The sequence below is a fragment of the Lepus europaeus genome, chromosome 12 (assembly GCF_033115175.1).
Source record: "Lepus europaeus isolate LE1 chromosome 12, mLepTim1.pri, whole genome shotgun sequence".
Taxonomy (NCBI): Eukaryota; Metazoa; Chordata; class Mammalia; order Lagomorpha; family Leporidae; genus Lepus; species Lepus europaeus.
In genome coordinates, this window is record NC_084838.1 from 78,913,429 (window position 1) to 78,930,164 (window position 16,736).

The window sequence follows — 16,736 nt, forward strand, 5'->3', positions numbered from 1 at the left end:
CAAAGATAGCTATTAAAAACACACAGACACCAAAAGCAAAAAACAAACCTACGCTTCTTATGTCAGCAAATGAACTCTTCCCACCCACCTCTTGTCCCAAATAACAAAACACATCCTGACACATTTCCTCCAACAATGTTCCTTATTTAGAAATAAGCTTACTGATGCCCACTCCAGGAAAACAAGCTCATGAACACAGTCGGTAGCTAAATTCCACCATAAGAATGCATGTGTTGCTGGTCTCACAGGAACCTCATAGAATAATACAAACCTTTGTTGTAAAGATGAGCTGGTTTGGCTAATCCGAGAGGTACTAATAAATCTGAAATATTCAACTGCTTTATTTCTCCTCTTGTGCTCAACAGAACAATTGACCTATACACAAAAGGGAATCAGAGTTAGTTCAACTCGCATGGAATTATCGAGAACATTTCTGAACTGACTGGTACGAAGGTAAAAGAACTGCATTAGCAGCAAAAGGATGCTTTTCCACCTCTGCTGTTACAAGGTCCCACTCTCCTGCTGGACCTGGAACTTGCCTGCTGCTAATACAAAGGATAATATATGGGGAAAGCAAACGCCATTTAGGTAAAAGTGATCTGGGACATCATTTAGGGAACAACCTAGTGCAACAAAGGAAGATGATTTTTTGGTTTCGGGTGCTCTATTCACCTATGTTTGTTCTATTATCTCTTTAAGGCGATGGGTAAATGCCAATTCTTTATCTCTTTAAGTTCTATTATCTTTTAAGTCGATGGGTAAATGCCAATTCAAAAGTTTGTTCTCCATAGTCTAAACAGCTATCTTCTTCATCAGTAAATCAATAAACATCCTGAGGTCTCTTTGTGGAAGACAATTCTCTAGTCTCTCCTCTTCATCTCTTTCTCTCCCCCCTCTATCAACACTATGCTGGCTTAATTACTATAGCTTCATGGTTTATTTTAATTTATGATAAAACCAGCCCCTTGTAATACTGTAATTTGTTTTGAGATATTTTACTATTGTCTTACATTTATTCTTTCATATGAACTTCAGTATCATCAAGTATGATAGAAAAGTTACCTATTTACCCTTACTAACTGAAGTGTGTTAAATTTATATTTTAATTAGGTAATTTTTACATCCAGACACTGAGAATCTCTTCTTATATTCAATTCTTGTTATATAACCATTGGTAATGCATGTATTTTCTCAATGTGGGTCTTGACATGTCTTAAGACTAACATTAAGATTTCTACATATTTTTATCAGCTTTGGCTCTTGGGTATAAATTTTTTTTTTTTTTACAGAGGTGATTCCCTTCAGAATCATTGCAGAGGACTAACCACAGCTGCCCTGGAGACCCAACATTCTTCAAGCTGCTTAACAACTTACAGTACAACAGACATACAGAAAAGCATCCCTAAACGTCTGAAACATTTGGATTTCCACAAACTAAACACTCTGGTGTAACAAACCAGCACTCAGATCAAGAAATGACTTTCCAGTATCTCAAAAGCCTCTCCTATATCTCTTTTCTATAAACTATCCAGTGACTTTCCAATGAGTTGGTTTAAACTCTTAAATCTATAAGGTGCCCTGCAGGACTCCCATGAAGTCCTACACACTTGTAGTGAGATTTCTATCATGATTGCTTCAGGGAAGGTGAGAGTACATGTGTTTTCAACATTAGAAAAAACTTGTAGATCCTTCAGGAATATCGAGTTCTCAGAAAGATGTCTGCTATAATTGTCTTAAGCCAATTCTTCCTTGAATGGTTTTACTTAACGGCTACATCAAAGTCAAGGAGAAGAAAGAACTCCAGAAATTCATCTTCTTACCTCCAGGTGGGATCTAACTCAGAAAAAGATTCTTTCTTGTGCATCTTTCTTCAGAGATCAACAAAGAAAAACCAATCAGACTAGTGATTTCAAAAGAGAGACCAACCACTCAAGCACTTAAAAATCAGTTACTCTTTTCCAGTCACTTCCAAGTGCATGAGTGATGACTTCCGAGATCACTGTCATAGTACAAAGCTTTTTGAGGGTCCATCTGTGGTATAGATAAAACTGCCAAGAAAAAACTGCCCAGAAATTTACTTCAAAATGGTACTTAGTGTCTTGAGCAGCTTGGGTACAAAGTAGATCAACTTAGTACAAAAAGCTGGGCTAGTAATGTTCCAAGTAAGCTTTTCTCTGTCTAGGAGCCTTCTCACTAAATGCAAAATTTCTAACCTCCAAGTTTTGCCACTGAGACACAATGGCCCGTTAATAAGCAACCTGGACCACATCAGCATCCATGTGAGCTGGGAAGAGCTGGAGACTTTCCACAGAGCCCTGAATGCTTATGGAGTGAACAACCATGGCCGCAAACCCAAGCTCAGAGTTAATCAGGTGTTGTCTTCTTGGAGGAAATCGCATCTGTAAGGTGGCTTGTTCCTACGACAGAGCAGGCTTCACCTACCTCGGAGGGATGCCTGTTTTCAAGTACTCTTCCACGCGGCTGATTTCAGCAAGCAGGAACAGCTTCTTCTCCATCAGCCGGAAGGGAACGCTGCACGCATCCACGACAAGAAGGAAGACACCTGCGCTTCGGAAGGGAAAGTCGGTGCCATTGACCTGAGAATACAAAAATGTCTTCTGACGTCATCACCATTTCAGTAACATCTCCAGGACAATTTCTGTTTCCAATCCCTTCCCTCTGTCTTCTAAACCTATGATTCAAATTACAGGCATGTGTCATTCAACAGGGAGAAGTTCTGACAAACATGTTGCTATGCAGTTTTGCTGTTGCATGAACACCACTGACTGTACTAACACACACAAAGGTGGCTATGTCGCCACTGGACAATATCATCTTATGGGATAACTGTCATATATATAGCCTCTCACTGGTCAAAAAATTCATCATCTGCTATGTGACTGTACGTGAGGAGTCATTAAAGTTCATGGAAAAGAGTATAATGAAATAACTGCAAATTTTGTTTTTGTACCACTATAAATTTATCTTTTAATTCAATTTTTACATGAACTTTTTTTTTTTTTGTGAAGAGAGGTAAGAGTTACAGAGAGAGGAGACACAACGAGAAAGGTCTTCCTTCTGCCGGTTCATTCCCCACATGGCCAAAATGGCCAGAGCTGAGTTGATCCAAAGCCAGGATCCAGGAACTTCCCCAGGGTCTCCTACATGGGTGAAAGGACCCAAGCACTTGGGCTATCCTCCACTGCTTTCCCAGGCCATAATTAAAAAGCTGGATTGAAGACGAACAACTGGGACATGAACCAGTGCCCAAAAGTATGCTGGTGCCGACGTGGAGGCTTAGCCTACTATGCCACAGTGCCAGCCTCCCTACATGAACTTTTTGAAGTATCCTCGCGTACCATGATGTGACCTATAGAATCCCCTGCCCTCCAACTAGAGTTCAGGTTTGGAATATCATAGATAGTTAATTGCTGCATCTTCTTTGCTCCAAATATAGCTCTCCTGTGACATCAAAATGGCAAAGTGATAACTTCACCGGGATTTAAGTTACAAGAGGTAAGCACATTTGGTTTCAGAATCATTGTATCCTGAATTCCCATAGTTGTACTCTTAAAAAAAAAAAAAAGATGTATTTATTTATTTAAGAGGCAGAGTTACAGAAAGAGAAAGGGAGAGTTACAGGAAGAGAAAAGTAGAGACACAGAGAGAGGTCTTCCATCTGGTGGTTCACTCCCCAAATGGCCTCATCAGCTGGACCTGGGCTGATTCAAAGCCAGGAGTCAAGGAGCTTCTTCCAGATCTCCCATATGTATGCAGGGGCCCAAGGACTTGGGCCATCTTGCACTGCTTTCCCAGCCATTACTAGAGAGCTGGATCAGAAGAGGAGCAACAAGGACATGAACCGACACCCTCGTGGGATGCCAGCACTGCAGGCAGAGGCTTAACCTACTATGCCACAGCACCAATGCACCACCTTTGAATTCATGGTTTGTGACCTCTTCAAGAAAGACACTTCCAAATATCATTAATTCCTCAGCCAAAAAGGACAAATCAATTGGGTACACATTAACTTAACCCATAGGCACTGTTTCTAAGGTGTAAAATTCTAAACTACACTAAAGGCTACCAAAGAAGTATTTTCATCACTACACCTGTTCTTTAATATTGTTTTCTAATCACTATTGATTTCAGCAGAACTCAAAATAGCTTTTGACCTACATTTGCATTGCTCTAATCCAGGGAATATTCCTGGAAACGCTTGAGATAAATTTTATATGGAGAAAGACTAGAAACAATTCCTCTATTTTTAAAGGGCTAGATACTAAAAAATGGGACTTGTGTTGTGGCACAGCAGGTTAAACTGCCACTCACAATGCTACAGGAACATGGGTTCCAGTCCCCAGCTGCTATGCTTCGAATCCAGCTCCCTGCTAACGTGCCTAGGAAAGCAGAGGAAGATGACCCAAGTACTTGAGCCCCTGCCAACCACATGGGGGTTTTGGATGAAATTCCAGGCTTCTGCCTTGCACCTGGTCCAGCCCTGGCTGTTGTGGCCATCTGGGGAGTGAACCAGCAGATAGAAGATCTCTTTTACTCTGTAACCCTGCCTTTCAAATAAATAAATAATTTTTTTAAAAATGATGGCTAACACACTCAAAGGTACTCATCAAAGTACTGCCAAACCTGTTGTTTCAAAGAAACTTCCCAATAACCATTAAAGGATTGCCATGTCCTAGGAAAGAAGTTTCAGGCAATGCATAGGAAAGCACTGGAGATAAATATGACAAACACCAAGCCCCAGACTTTCCTCTGGCCCAGGCACTCCATATGCAGCAAGGGAGTCCAACAATGTCTCAGTCCCTAGGGTGTAGCCTGCTAGAGGCCTTTTTTTTAAAACAATATCTTATTTATTTATTTATTTATTTATTTTTTGACAGGCAGAGTGGATAGTGAGAGAGAGAGAGACAGAGACAAAGGTCTTCCTTTTTGCCGTTGGTTCACCCTCCAATGGCCGCTGCGGCCGGTGCATCGCACTGATCCAAAGCTAGGAGCCAGGTACTTCTCCTGGTCTCCCATGTGGGTGCAGGGCCCAAGGACTTGGGCCATCCTCCACTGCCTTCCCGGGCCATAGCAGAGAGCTGGCCTGGAAGAGGGGCAACCAGGACAGAATCCGGCGCCCCAACTGGGACTAGAACCCGGTGTGCCGGCGCCACAAGGCGGAGGATTAGCCTGTTAAGCCATGGCGCCGGCCACAATATCTTATTTAATCATCTAGAAAGGGGCTGGCATTTGGTACAGCAGTTAAAATGCATTCGGGACACCAGCATCCCATATTTGAGTGCTGGGGATCAGATCCTGGCTTAGCGTCCAATTGCACCTTGGAGGCAGAAGGCGATGTGCACCTTGGAGGCAGAAGGTGATGGCTCATGAACGTGAGTCCCAGCTCCTCATGAGGGATACCAGATTAGGCTCCCAGATCCCTGCTTCGGCTTCACCCAACCCTGACTGTTGTGGGCATGTGGAGAGTGAGCCAGTTGATGAAATACCTGTCTCTGGCTCTCTGCCTTCCAAAGAAAGTAAAAATAAATAAACAATGCTTAAAAATTATCCAGTGAGCTAGAAGAGTGGGGGGACTCAGCACTTGGTCCCTTGTTGGCTCCCCCAGCCCGACCTCACACTAACAGGCAGAGGGGTGGACATCAGGTTCTTCACAGCTGACAGCATCAGCCCATAAAATTCTCCCACGAGACCACTGCAAACAGAGTATAACAGATATACGCACCAATAGGCTTTAGGGCACTTTATGCTACATGTAAGCAGAGATGTTCTTTAAGTTCTGGAGCTAGATGGTGGAGATGGCTGCACAACATGAATGTCCTTCATAGCCCTGAACAGCACACTTACAAATTATTAAAATAGTATACTTTATGTCTATTTTACTAACAATAAAAAAAATTGAGGGGCCCAGCAGAGGCTAAGCTGCCACTTGCAATGCCAGCATCCAGTAACAGAATGCTGGTTCCAGTCCTGGCTACTCTACTCCCAATCCAGTGTCCTGCTAACACACCTGGGAAGGCAGCAGATAATGGCCCAAGCACTTGGGCCCCTGCCACCCACATGGGAGATTTGGATGGAGCTCCAGGCTGTTGTGATCTCATGGAGAGTATACCAATGGATAGAAGACCTCCCCCCCTCTCTCTGTCACTTTGCCTTTCAAATAATTAAATAAATCCATCTTTAAAAGAAATTTGAAAGGGTAAAAAAGGTAAAATTTAATTTTGTCAACATATAAATGGACCTACAATAGCTGGACAGGTGGACATCAGTCACCCAAAGGAGATCTTCAGCTTGTGGCACCCTGGTCAACCTGACCTACAGGCCACATGCCAAGACCTGGTTCCCAGCGGCTAACTTGGGTTGAAGCCCATATTCCAGAGCTGACACTGTGATTCGTGGCTACACTTCCATTAACCCACTTAGAAAAGACAACTAACACTTCAAGCCCCCATCTTCCTCATCTGAAATAGATAAGAGTTAGGCAATCTTCAAATACAAGACCAAAGAGATTTAAAAATCTTCTTTGCCCATATCTGAAACAACTTAGGAGCTTATTATAAGTTCCAAAACCCAAGGTGATACACAATTTTCTATATACTGAATGTGTATGGCAAATTATTTCTCAACCAAAAATAACTTTCCTCTTTTAGAAATGAAATCAGAGTCACCTGAAACAGTCCTAGGCAATGAAACATAATTTGAACAAATTCTAACACCAGCCTAAAAGTAATCAGTAAACACAATCTGCTCAGAAAGAAAAAGTTACCAATAACTTGGTTAAAAGTATGATTGTCGAGGAGGTATTTATGTCTCTATTGTATTTCCTGCCACAAATAATCAAAATATGATTACAAACCAGTGACTACCAGCAGAGGTAATTCATGTCTCCAGGGTGAAAAATATAAGAAAATGAGGCGACCTGCAGCAGTCGAAATGTGTGTTCCCCCCAAAACTTAACATGTTGAAATCCTAATCCCTGAGGTGTTGGTATTAGGCGGTGAGGCCTTAGGAAACTGATTAGGTCCAAAGATTAAGGACCTAATAAAGCAGGCCCAAGAGAGTCCTTTTGAACTTTCCAAGCGTGAGACCACAGTCAAAGGCACACGGGAGAACAAGTGAGCCCTCACCAACACCAACCTGCTAGCGCCTTGATCTTGGACTTCTCAGCCTGCAGAACTATAGGAAATCAAGTTCTGTTGTCTGTGAGCTCCCTACTCCATGGTATTTGGTTATAGCAGCACAGGCAGAATAAGGCAACACGGGATGGTACTTACAGAGATAACAGAAGGGTCTCCACGCTGCGTTTCTGCTTTACCAGGTGACTGGAATTGCACAGGGAGGTAGGTCTTATGAGGGTCACTAGTAAACACCACCTAGACGGGGGAAGAGTTCCAGATTTATGGCACCTGCAGCTTCCTCCCCAAAGGTTCCTCCCAAATGAATTCACTGGTATCAAAGCCAGTGGGTGTTTTTGTGAATGTTCTGGTACACACTTCATGACCTGGAGTTCCATCTTTGAATAAACTTAATACAGGAAATGCATTGTTCCTCATTTTCTAGAACAATCCTAGTATCAAATAAGTGTAACCTTATTTATAAAATCAATTCGACAAATGACTATATAAATGTGCTTTGTATTTAAATCTTTGTGAATACTTTATGCAAAAACATGCACAAATATTTTTAAAAGATCTTTCTCTGCCAATTACCTTAAGTTGGGGATTAGTCACTCCAGGACTGAGGAAACAATTGTAGATAAACGGGATCACCCTGTTTAAAAACTGTTAGTGGCCTTGGACATGACCAGGTCTCACCTCCTCTCTGTGGCCTACAAAGTGCTCCATAAATGAAGCCAGGCCTTACCTGCGGGACCTGCTTGCTCTGTTCTTTCACAGTCAGCAGGCAGGACCAGAGCCTCACTTTGGCACCAGCAAGTCACCTTTCCTGTCATTTCCCCTTTGCTGATGCTGTTCCCTCCTTAAGAACACCTTCCCCTTTGCTCTTCTACTTCTCTGAATTACTTCCAGGGTCCCAAGGCTACATCTTTCGTCCCACTCCTTCTGCCCTCAATGTTCTCCTTTAGTTCAGAAGCACCCTTAACTCTCACACAGTTTAGCACTTAGAAGACCCTGTCCTTAAAAGTAGATGTCAAGGCCGGTGCCGTGGCTTAGCAGGCTAATCCTCCACCTTGTGGCACCAGCACGCCGGGTTCTAGTCCCGGTCGGGGCGCCAGATTCTATCCCAGTTGCCCCTCTTCCAGGCCAGCTCTCTGCTATGGCCTGGGAAGGCAGTGGAGGATGGCCCAAGTGCTTGGGCCCTGCACCCGCTTGGGAGACCAGGAGAAGCACCTGGCTCCTGGCTTCGGATCAGCGAGATGCGCTGGCCACAGCGGCCATTGGAGGGTGAACCAACGGCAAAAAGGAAGACCTTTCTCTCTGCCTCTCTCTCTCACTATCCACTCTGCCTGTCAAAAAAAAAAGTAGACGTCAAGAACTTCATTCCAAGAACAAGTAGTCATCATGACACTAAGCAGCATTCAGAAGCTGAACGTTTTCTTGAAGTCTCAGGTTTTGGAGTTAAAAATTCATTGAATTTTCCTAGTTGCTCTTACATGGGTTTGATTCCAGCATGCAAAACAAAAATTCCCACCAAATTTCCAAGTAAAAGTGATGCTCCTGGATGCTTCACATATTTTGCAACTGTGCAAAGGCAATAATTAACACATTTTACCAAAGGAATTCCAATCAATGTTTCACACAGAAGGGAATAATACTAAATGTTACTGCATGGAACCATTAAATTAGACAGACCTAGATTGTTTTCAATACTTATTTTTTAAATTATAATATTTGCTACAAATATATAGCTTTTCAGTAGTGAAGGTCTTTGTAAACAAATCCAGTGAGCATTAGCCTGGATTTATTTCCCCACAAGGGTTATTTCAAAATACTACATGTGCCAGGCAAGGACCTCTTTGTGTCCATGGGGTTGATTTTGTTGGTTTGCTTTTGGATTTTACTCGTGTGGGAGAATCGAGGTGGCACAAGAAGCCGAGAGTGAGATGGTGATCTTCAATCACCATGAAGGGACAGCCTAGCGGTATGGATGTTGTGGATTTGATACCTGGCTCCAGCTCCCGACTCCATCCTCCTTTTACTGCAGACCATAGAAAGCAGTAGTGATGGCTCAAGTCACTGGGTTCCTGCCTCCCACATGGGAGAACTGGATTGAGTTTCAGCCCAACCCAGGCCAGGCAAGTGCCAGCCATTGTGGGAATCTGGGGAATGAACAAGTGATTAGGTGTTCCCTCTATCTAGCTTCCTCTCTCTGCTTCTCAAATAATTAAAATTTTTAAAAAGTAAATATTATACTCTCAGATATCCTAATAGGAAGAACAAAATCATCTTCTTTTTTAAAGATTTATTTATTTATTTATTTGAAAGGCAGAGTTACAGACAGTTAGAGGGAGAGACAGGGAGAAAGGTCTTCCATCCGCTGGTTCACTCCTCAAATGGCCACCATGGCTGGAGGTAGGCTAACCTGAAGCCAGGAGCCTGGAGCTTCTTCTGGGTTTCCCAAGTGGGTACAGGGGCCTAAGGACTTGGGCCATCTTTCAGTGCTTTCCCAGGCCATACCAGAGAGCTAGATCAGAAATGGAGCAGCCAGAACTTGAACCAGGGACCAGGCAGCGGCTTTACCGGCTAAGCCACAGCCCTGGCCCCAACAAATCCATCTTTATCTCCCTATTCTTATTGTTACTACTTGTCAGAAACAAGTGAAAAGCAAAACAAAAGAAAAAAAGACCAGGGAAATAAAGAACTTAGGCCAAAGAAATTTTGTTTCTGCAAATTATTTAGGATGTTAAAAAATAGATAGAAAAACTTGGGATTTTTTCACAACAATAAATATATATTTTGTGACAATTCTTTCTCTTCAGAAATACCATCAGTGGAACTCAGATGTGAATGTGTATCAGGATCACCTGAGAGTCGGTTACAGCAGAGACTGCTGGGGGCCAGCACTGCGGTGCAGCAGGTTCAACTGTTGCTTGCTGGCTATGCCATCTGAGTGCTGGTTCCAGCTCCCTGCTAATGCACCGAGAAAATATGTGGATGATGGCCAAAGTACTTGGACCCCTGACACCCACATGCGAGACCAAGATGGAGCTCCTGGCTCCTGGCTTCCACCTGGCCCAGCTGTTGCAGTCATTTGGGGAGTATGAACCAGCAGATAGACGATCTCTCTGTCTCTCCCACTCTCTGTCACTCTGCCTTTCAAATAAATAAATAAATATCTTTTTAAAAAGTTTAAAGATGAATCAGGGCAGTCTTAACTTTACACTTCTGTTTCACTTAGAACTGGTCTGGTGCCCTTTGGAACTCTATTTGTATGTGTGATGTCAGCTCTTCCTTTGGGTTTAACTCCATTGCCATGCTTTCCAAGATCCAGGAAGAGATCATCTAATAAAGAATATACTGGGAGAGGCATTCCACTTTTAATCAAGGTCAGCCTGTATTTTTAATTACAGATGAATATAAAAGCCCATCCTTCACAATCAGGAGTGGTTGCCATCTTAAACAAGGGAAGCAATGTTCGTATTAGCTGCATTGTTTGCTAAGAACTTTTGCACTGCCGGTGATACAAAGCACTTTTCTCACATTGCTTTTTGACACGTAAACCCAACACCAATGCTCATACTACAACCAGACACCTGAGGAAGGAAAAACAACAATCAACACAGCAACCTCCAATTCAAATTGCATCAAACTTGCAGCCATGCAGGGTAAGTGGCTGCCTCATGTGGGAAAGTATTTCTGTTACCAGTTCAGACTAGTTTGCTTATCACAGGCAACATACTGTGGCATGGGCTAAAATGTAGGAGACACTGCTAAGTATTTGTCAATCAGCAACACAGACATTTTTTTAAAAAGTGCTCCTCTGGCAACACACACACACACACACACACACCCGTTTTGACTTTTTCGCCCAGGCCACAGCCCACTCTTCCTCCATTTACCTGGCGGGTGCCGCAGCCTTGACAGAGCCCCGGGAGCACGGCCGGCATTCGCTTGGCTGCAGAAGGCTTTCTGTAATACTTTGGATACGCTCTGGCCATACAGGTACTGATGTCTTTTGAGTCTGTTGCTGCCTGGATCTTGACTCTTTCGCATCCCTGAGATGAGCAGTAACTGTGGCCATCCCTGTGGCTTTTGGCTTTGAGATACAAAAACAGTAACCTGCACAAAACAGAAACCAACCCATTTGATTTTCCACTCTCAAAAACTTAACAAAATTCCTCAAATAGACTCCTGGCCAGAAAAGGGATGTTCCTCCAATATGGTAATTCTTCCTTAACAGAAAAATAAATTATAAAACTAATAAAACTGCTTCTCTTTCCTTTCTATCCTAGCAGGGTTCTGAGTTGAATGTATAAATATCACTTTAGAAAATATTTTTATATCCTGATTCAGTCATTCTGGAAGATATCAAAGTTGATTTCTGGTATGAATTAGTTCAATAGGTAATTTGGGAGGACAGAATTTGGCTTAACTAAAAAAATTCCTTGGAAAACTTTATACTTCTGTTGACTTCATGACTCAGTAAATTGCTGCGGATTATTCTTTTTATTCTTTTTTGGGGGAGGGGTCATAAATCACTTTAGTTTAAGGCACAAAACTGGAATATAAAAACAGCAACTCTGATTTATTTGGCAATAAATCAGATCAGCCTCCGATCAATTCCTGTGATGTTTACCAGGAACAGATGGGCCTGAGGTTCTTCCGACTGAATTGGAGCCAAAAATCAGACAAAATGAACAGTCCCACCCATTCTGAATTATCCTCCTACTGCCAAGATGAAGGGAAAACTCTGACTTGCAGGCCACAGTCCAATATCCATCAGCAATCCCAGTCCCTCTAAAACGGAGGAAGTCAATATTCTAGAGCACTTGATAAAATGTGACTGATTATTGGAGATCAGGAATTCATTTTAATATGAGGTCAAAGAACAATGTAAGATTGCAATTAAGAGGTAAAATATCTGCCATTCTCCCCACACTCATCAATTTTAACATATCTTCATGAGGAGCATCAGGGACGTGATGAGACATGGGCCCTCTGATAGATAATTAAAATCATCAAATGAATAGAAAAGAATCAGAAACCCAGAGGTTAAGGGATCCTTAAAATATCCAGACCAGAAGACATTTCCATGTCTTATACACTTAAATCATTAATTTGTGATCACTAGATTGCCCTTACATATTTTGGTGTTCCAATTCTTTTCATGGCACATCAACTGGGAACCTACAAGTTCTGTCAACTACAGCATATGAAGTTCATGTAGGTTGTTGAATCAGAAATTGAAAATCAGAGACATTTATACAAACAAAAGACCTTTAAGCTGAGCACACTGGCTGCTGGGGTTCTTTAAGGACAAAACCTAATGACTAAGCCCTAACTTTCACCTTCGCCCGATCCGTCTTGCCACTTTCCTCTCCATCTTGAATTGCTCGTATTTTCCCAAACATGCCATGCCATGTTCCTTCATGCCTCCATGCATTTGTGCACACTGTTCCTTCTGCCAGATACTCCTATTTCACTATCTCCTCATCATTGTTCCTCAAGAATTAGTTCCATTGTCACCTTCTTGGGATACCAAAAGGCATGCTGAATATTCTACTAAAAAACTTACACTACTTCAGCCTTTTGCTCTATGGTTACTTGCTTTGCATGCTCACATCCTCCAATGGACTGTGAATTTGCAGAAGAAATGGGTCTTGTTTACAGTAGTACCTTGACAGTGCATACCAATGGCATTGAGTAGGAATGTCAGCTTAATGATGGGGACTGATGGAACATGCTGCTTGCTGGTAGAATACAGGAGATTGAGCCTACCATGACCCAAAGGCTGAGAGACTGTAACTGGATAAAAGCAGACAAAGCCAACAGGACCCCAGGAGAACAGGATTAGAATTAGAAAGTAGAAAGATGTAGCCTAGAGAGAGTTGGAAGCAAACACGCCACAGTTACATAGTGATTTTTAGAGATTCCAGGTCAACTTGGGAGAGATCAACCAGAAGAGAAAAATGAGCTTTCACGGAAATATAAACTATATTCTATGTAAATAACCATCTTGAGGGTTGTTATGGAAAATTATTTTAATGTTCAATTGAGTTTACTGGTTGTTCACTGACAAGGATAATTTCTCTCTCTAAATTGACTTAATAGGTATACGGCAAACATCTTCCCACAATTCCTACTGCCAAACCCATAATTACGAGCCACTCTGATTCTCTCCTAGACCTCTAATAGTGATGTGCAGACAATTATCCACATCAGCTGCTTTTCTGAACAGCTGTCACATCACAGCCTATTCTTAGCTATGCTGAAGAGCTAGTAATTTCACCATTAAAGAAAAATAACAATAATTCTCATTCTTGGTCCTACTGAATTACCCGACGCTGGAGTCGAAATAGAACTTCCTCTCGGACTGCTTCCTCTGCAGCTCCTCCAGGGAGTGCACGGCCTCGTATTCTTCCATTTTGGATAGTGAGCCATTCTGCCGCTGTAAAAAGCCGAAGGAGACCTGGAAGCTTGTGTTTGACGGATAACAGAGGCCAACTCGAATCCAGTCATTCCTTCAAAGGGAGACAGTCAAAAATGAATTCACATTTGAGCAAAGATCTTCTGAATAACAGAACATATTTAAACTTTAACCATGATGTTTTGCCCTTAAAATTTCTGTTGTGTGTTGAACCACTAACAACAGAAGTCCCAAAACTGTCATGCAAATGAATCATCTATCTATTGGCCAAATTTCTCTGATCAATATATTTACAATAGTTATATGCTCCACAAAACAACCTTGGGTTCAATAGAATTTTGGAGACTTTGTGGACTGAACTCAGAGACAATGTGTAGACATTCCCCACGGATAGTGAAGTTAAATGAGATGGTTGAGTACAGATATACTAAGAAACACTAACAACCTGATTATTGAAATATACTGGTAAAATCAACAGAAAGAATTTTTTTATTCACAAATTCACTTTTTTCTAAATAAAATAACCTTTAAAATTTATTATTTATGTGAAAGAGAAAAAAAGATAGACAGACATCTTCCATTTACTGGCTCACCCTCCAAATGCTCAAAACAGTTGAAAGTGGATCAGGCCAAAGCCAGCAGGCAGGAACTCAGTCTGGGTCTCCCACAAGAGTGGCAGGGACCCAGCTACTTGAGTCATCACCTGCTGCCTCCCAGAGTGCACATCAGCAGGAAGCTGGAATTAGAAGTGGAGCTGGTACACATACTCAGGCACTCCAATATGAGACGTGGGCATCCTTTGCAGCATCTTAACTGCTGTTCCAAACAACCACCCCACAAAATTATTTCTACCTTTCCTATTTTTATTTATTAGGATACATTCCTAGGGGCAAGGCTGCAGATACGGGGCCAGCATTGTGATGTAATGGGTGGAGCCACCACCTGCCAGCATCCCATATAGACACCAGTTCAAGTCCTGGTTGCTCCACTTCCAATCCAGTTCCCTGCTAATGCACCTAGGAGAGCAGTGGAAGATGGCTCAAATGCCTGGGTCCTTAAACCCATGTGAGAGACCCAGAAGAAGCTCCTGGCTTCGGCCTGGCCCAGCCCCAGCTATTGCGCCATGTGGGGAGTAAACCAGTGGATGGGAGATCTCTCTGTCTCTTCCACTCTCCTTCTAACTTTGACTTTCAAATAAATACACAAATCTTTGAAAAAGAAGACTGCTGATATAAAAGTTTATGCCTTCTTAAGGCTTTTGATGCCTACCACCAAATCACCAAAGTGTTTTGCTTAATGTCCTTACATATAGTCAATCTTTCTAAAGCATTACAAATGTTTTCCCTTCTTATCATTTCTGACCCTTTTCTATTGTAGTGAAATATATGTACAACGAAATGTACCATTCCAGTCATTTTTAGCTGTCCAGCTCAGTGGCATTAAATGTAATCACAAGGTTGTGCAACCATTACCATCATCCATCTCTGGAACTTTTTCATCACTCTAAAGAATTTTGAAGCTATGTAACCAGGCCTTAAAACTCTTCACACAGGTTTTATCCAGTAATCCCACCAAAGAATAAATTATAAATACACACAAAAGATGTAGAAAACCTTCTACAACACATTGTTTATAACAGAAAAGGGCGGGGGGGGGGGTGGTTGGGACAGGAAAATAACAGCCTAAATGTTCACAGGGAAAAAGGGCGTTAAAAATTATGGTAAATTCATACGCTTGGAAAAACCTGAGTGCAGAAGGGGGGAAGACATAAATGTTGACAGTGCCTTACTTTAATTCAGAAGATTATGGATTATTTCAATTTTCATGATGTTTCCCGTATTTTCGATACTTTGCATAATGGGTTAAGTACAGCTCTTATAACTTGTGGAGTGTTAAGTTTCAGAAGTGCACTATGACGAAATCTGTGGCCTCCCTACAATTATATGAAGTTTAAGGGAAAAACTGCCCATCTCTTCCTCTTGCCTCTGCCCATCTTATACTTTTTAAGGACTTCACTGAATTACATAAGGAAATCATGACTTAATTTCAAGCCCATGAGGTTCTTTGAAACTTCTGCGGTCAGCCTTTTTTTCACTTCAAATATTTTCACTTCACTTCCTTTCACAGAACGCAGCACAGCATTTGATTTTAACTATCTATCTTCAAATTCATAATACTACCCAGAGTACTGATCACTCTGACATTTCTTCTCCCTTCTTCCCGACAGCCACCTGTTTCTTTCACTGATTTCTCTGCAACTCACTGATGGTATCACACTGCATTTTTAGCAACACCACCCTGGGTACAATATAGACTAGGGATTAGAAGTGTGGAGACACCACTGAGCATGCACTATGATTATCTTCTAAACAATGCAGTATAATATATATATATAATGCCATAAATAAGGCATTGACATTCTACTAGGTATTAGATGTAATATAGAGATGGCTAAAGTATACGGGAAAATATGCACAGGTTATATGCAAATATTTGCATCAACTGGCACACAATAAACACTTACACAAACATAAAAAAAACAGAGCCTAGGGCTGACCATGATGTTACTGGTACAGACAGCTGAAAAATCACAAAGGAACAGCACACTGCTTTAAGGCAGGGAAGGCGAATACCTGGCATCCATGCCCAACTCTTCCACTGAGAGCAGATATTACTGATCAATCACAACACTTTCTTGCCTCAAGCCTAAACTTGGCCTCACAGATCTTTTAATTTTCTAAGTAACCAGGTGCTCACTAGGGCTATCACATAAAACATCTTCCCATCCCAGGTACAGGAAACTAAGGCATTCAGCAGATGATATTAAAATCTTTAGCTGAATGACTTTCTGTACACAAAACCTTGACCACAAAGAAAAACAAATACTGCTAAAACGGAGGAGCAAGGGCTAGATATTTGACGCAGCAGTTCTGATGCTGCTTGTAATGCCCACATCCCATGTCGGAGTGCCTGGTTTAGGCCCCGGCTCTGCTTCGGACTCCAGTTTCCTGCTAATGTGCACCCCGGGAGGCAGCAGGTGATGACCCAAGTCCTTTGGTCCCTGTCACCCTCATGGGAGACCCAGACTGAGTCTGGGCTCCTGCCGTTGTTCTAGTTGAGCCCTGGCTGCTGCAGGTATTTGGAGAGTAAACCAGCAGATGGAAGATCTCTGT

The 16,736-nt window shown here is 42.1% G+C and overlaps 1 protein-coding gene across 2 annotated transcripts in view; it reads right to left on the reverse strand.

Moving 5' to 3' along the window:
* Positions 1–16,736, reverse strand: part of CEMIP2 (cell migration inducing hyaluronidase 2) — an 87,898-nt gene that overhangs the window by 2,081 nt on the left and 69,081 nt on the right. For both annotated transcript variants that reach the window (XM_062208403.1, XM_062208402.1), the window contains exons 19-23: positions 13,475–13,657; positions 11,036–11,255; positions 7,293–7,391; positions 2,443–2,597; positions 272–375 (exon numbers count right to left, since the gene is read on the reverse strand). In XM_062208403.1, the coding sequence (XP_062064387.1) occupies positions 272–375; positions 2,443–2,597; positions 7,293–7,391; positions 11,036–11,255; positions 13,475–13,657 (761 nt within the window). The remainder of the gene's footprint in view (positions 1–271; positions 376–2,442; positions 2,598–7,292; positions 7,392–11,035; positions 11,256–13,474; positions 13,658–16,736) is intronic.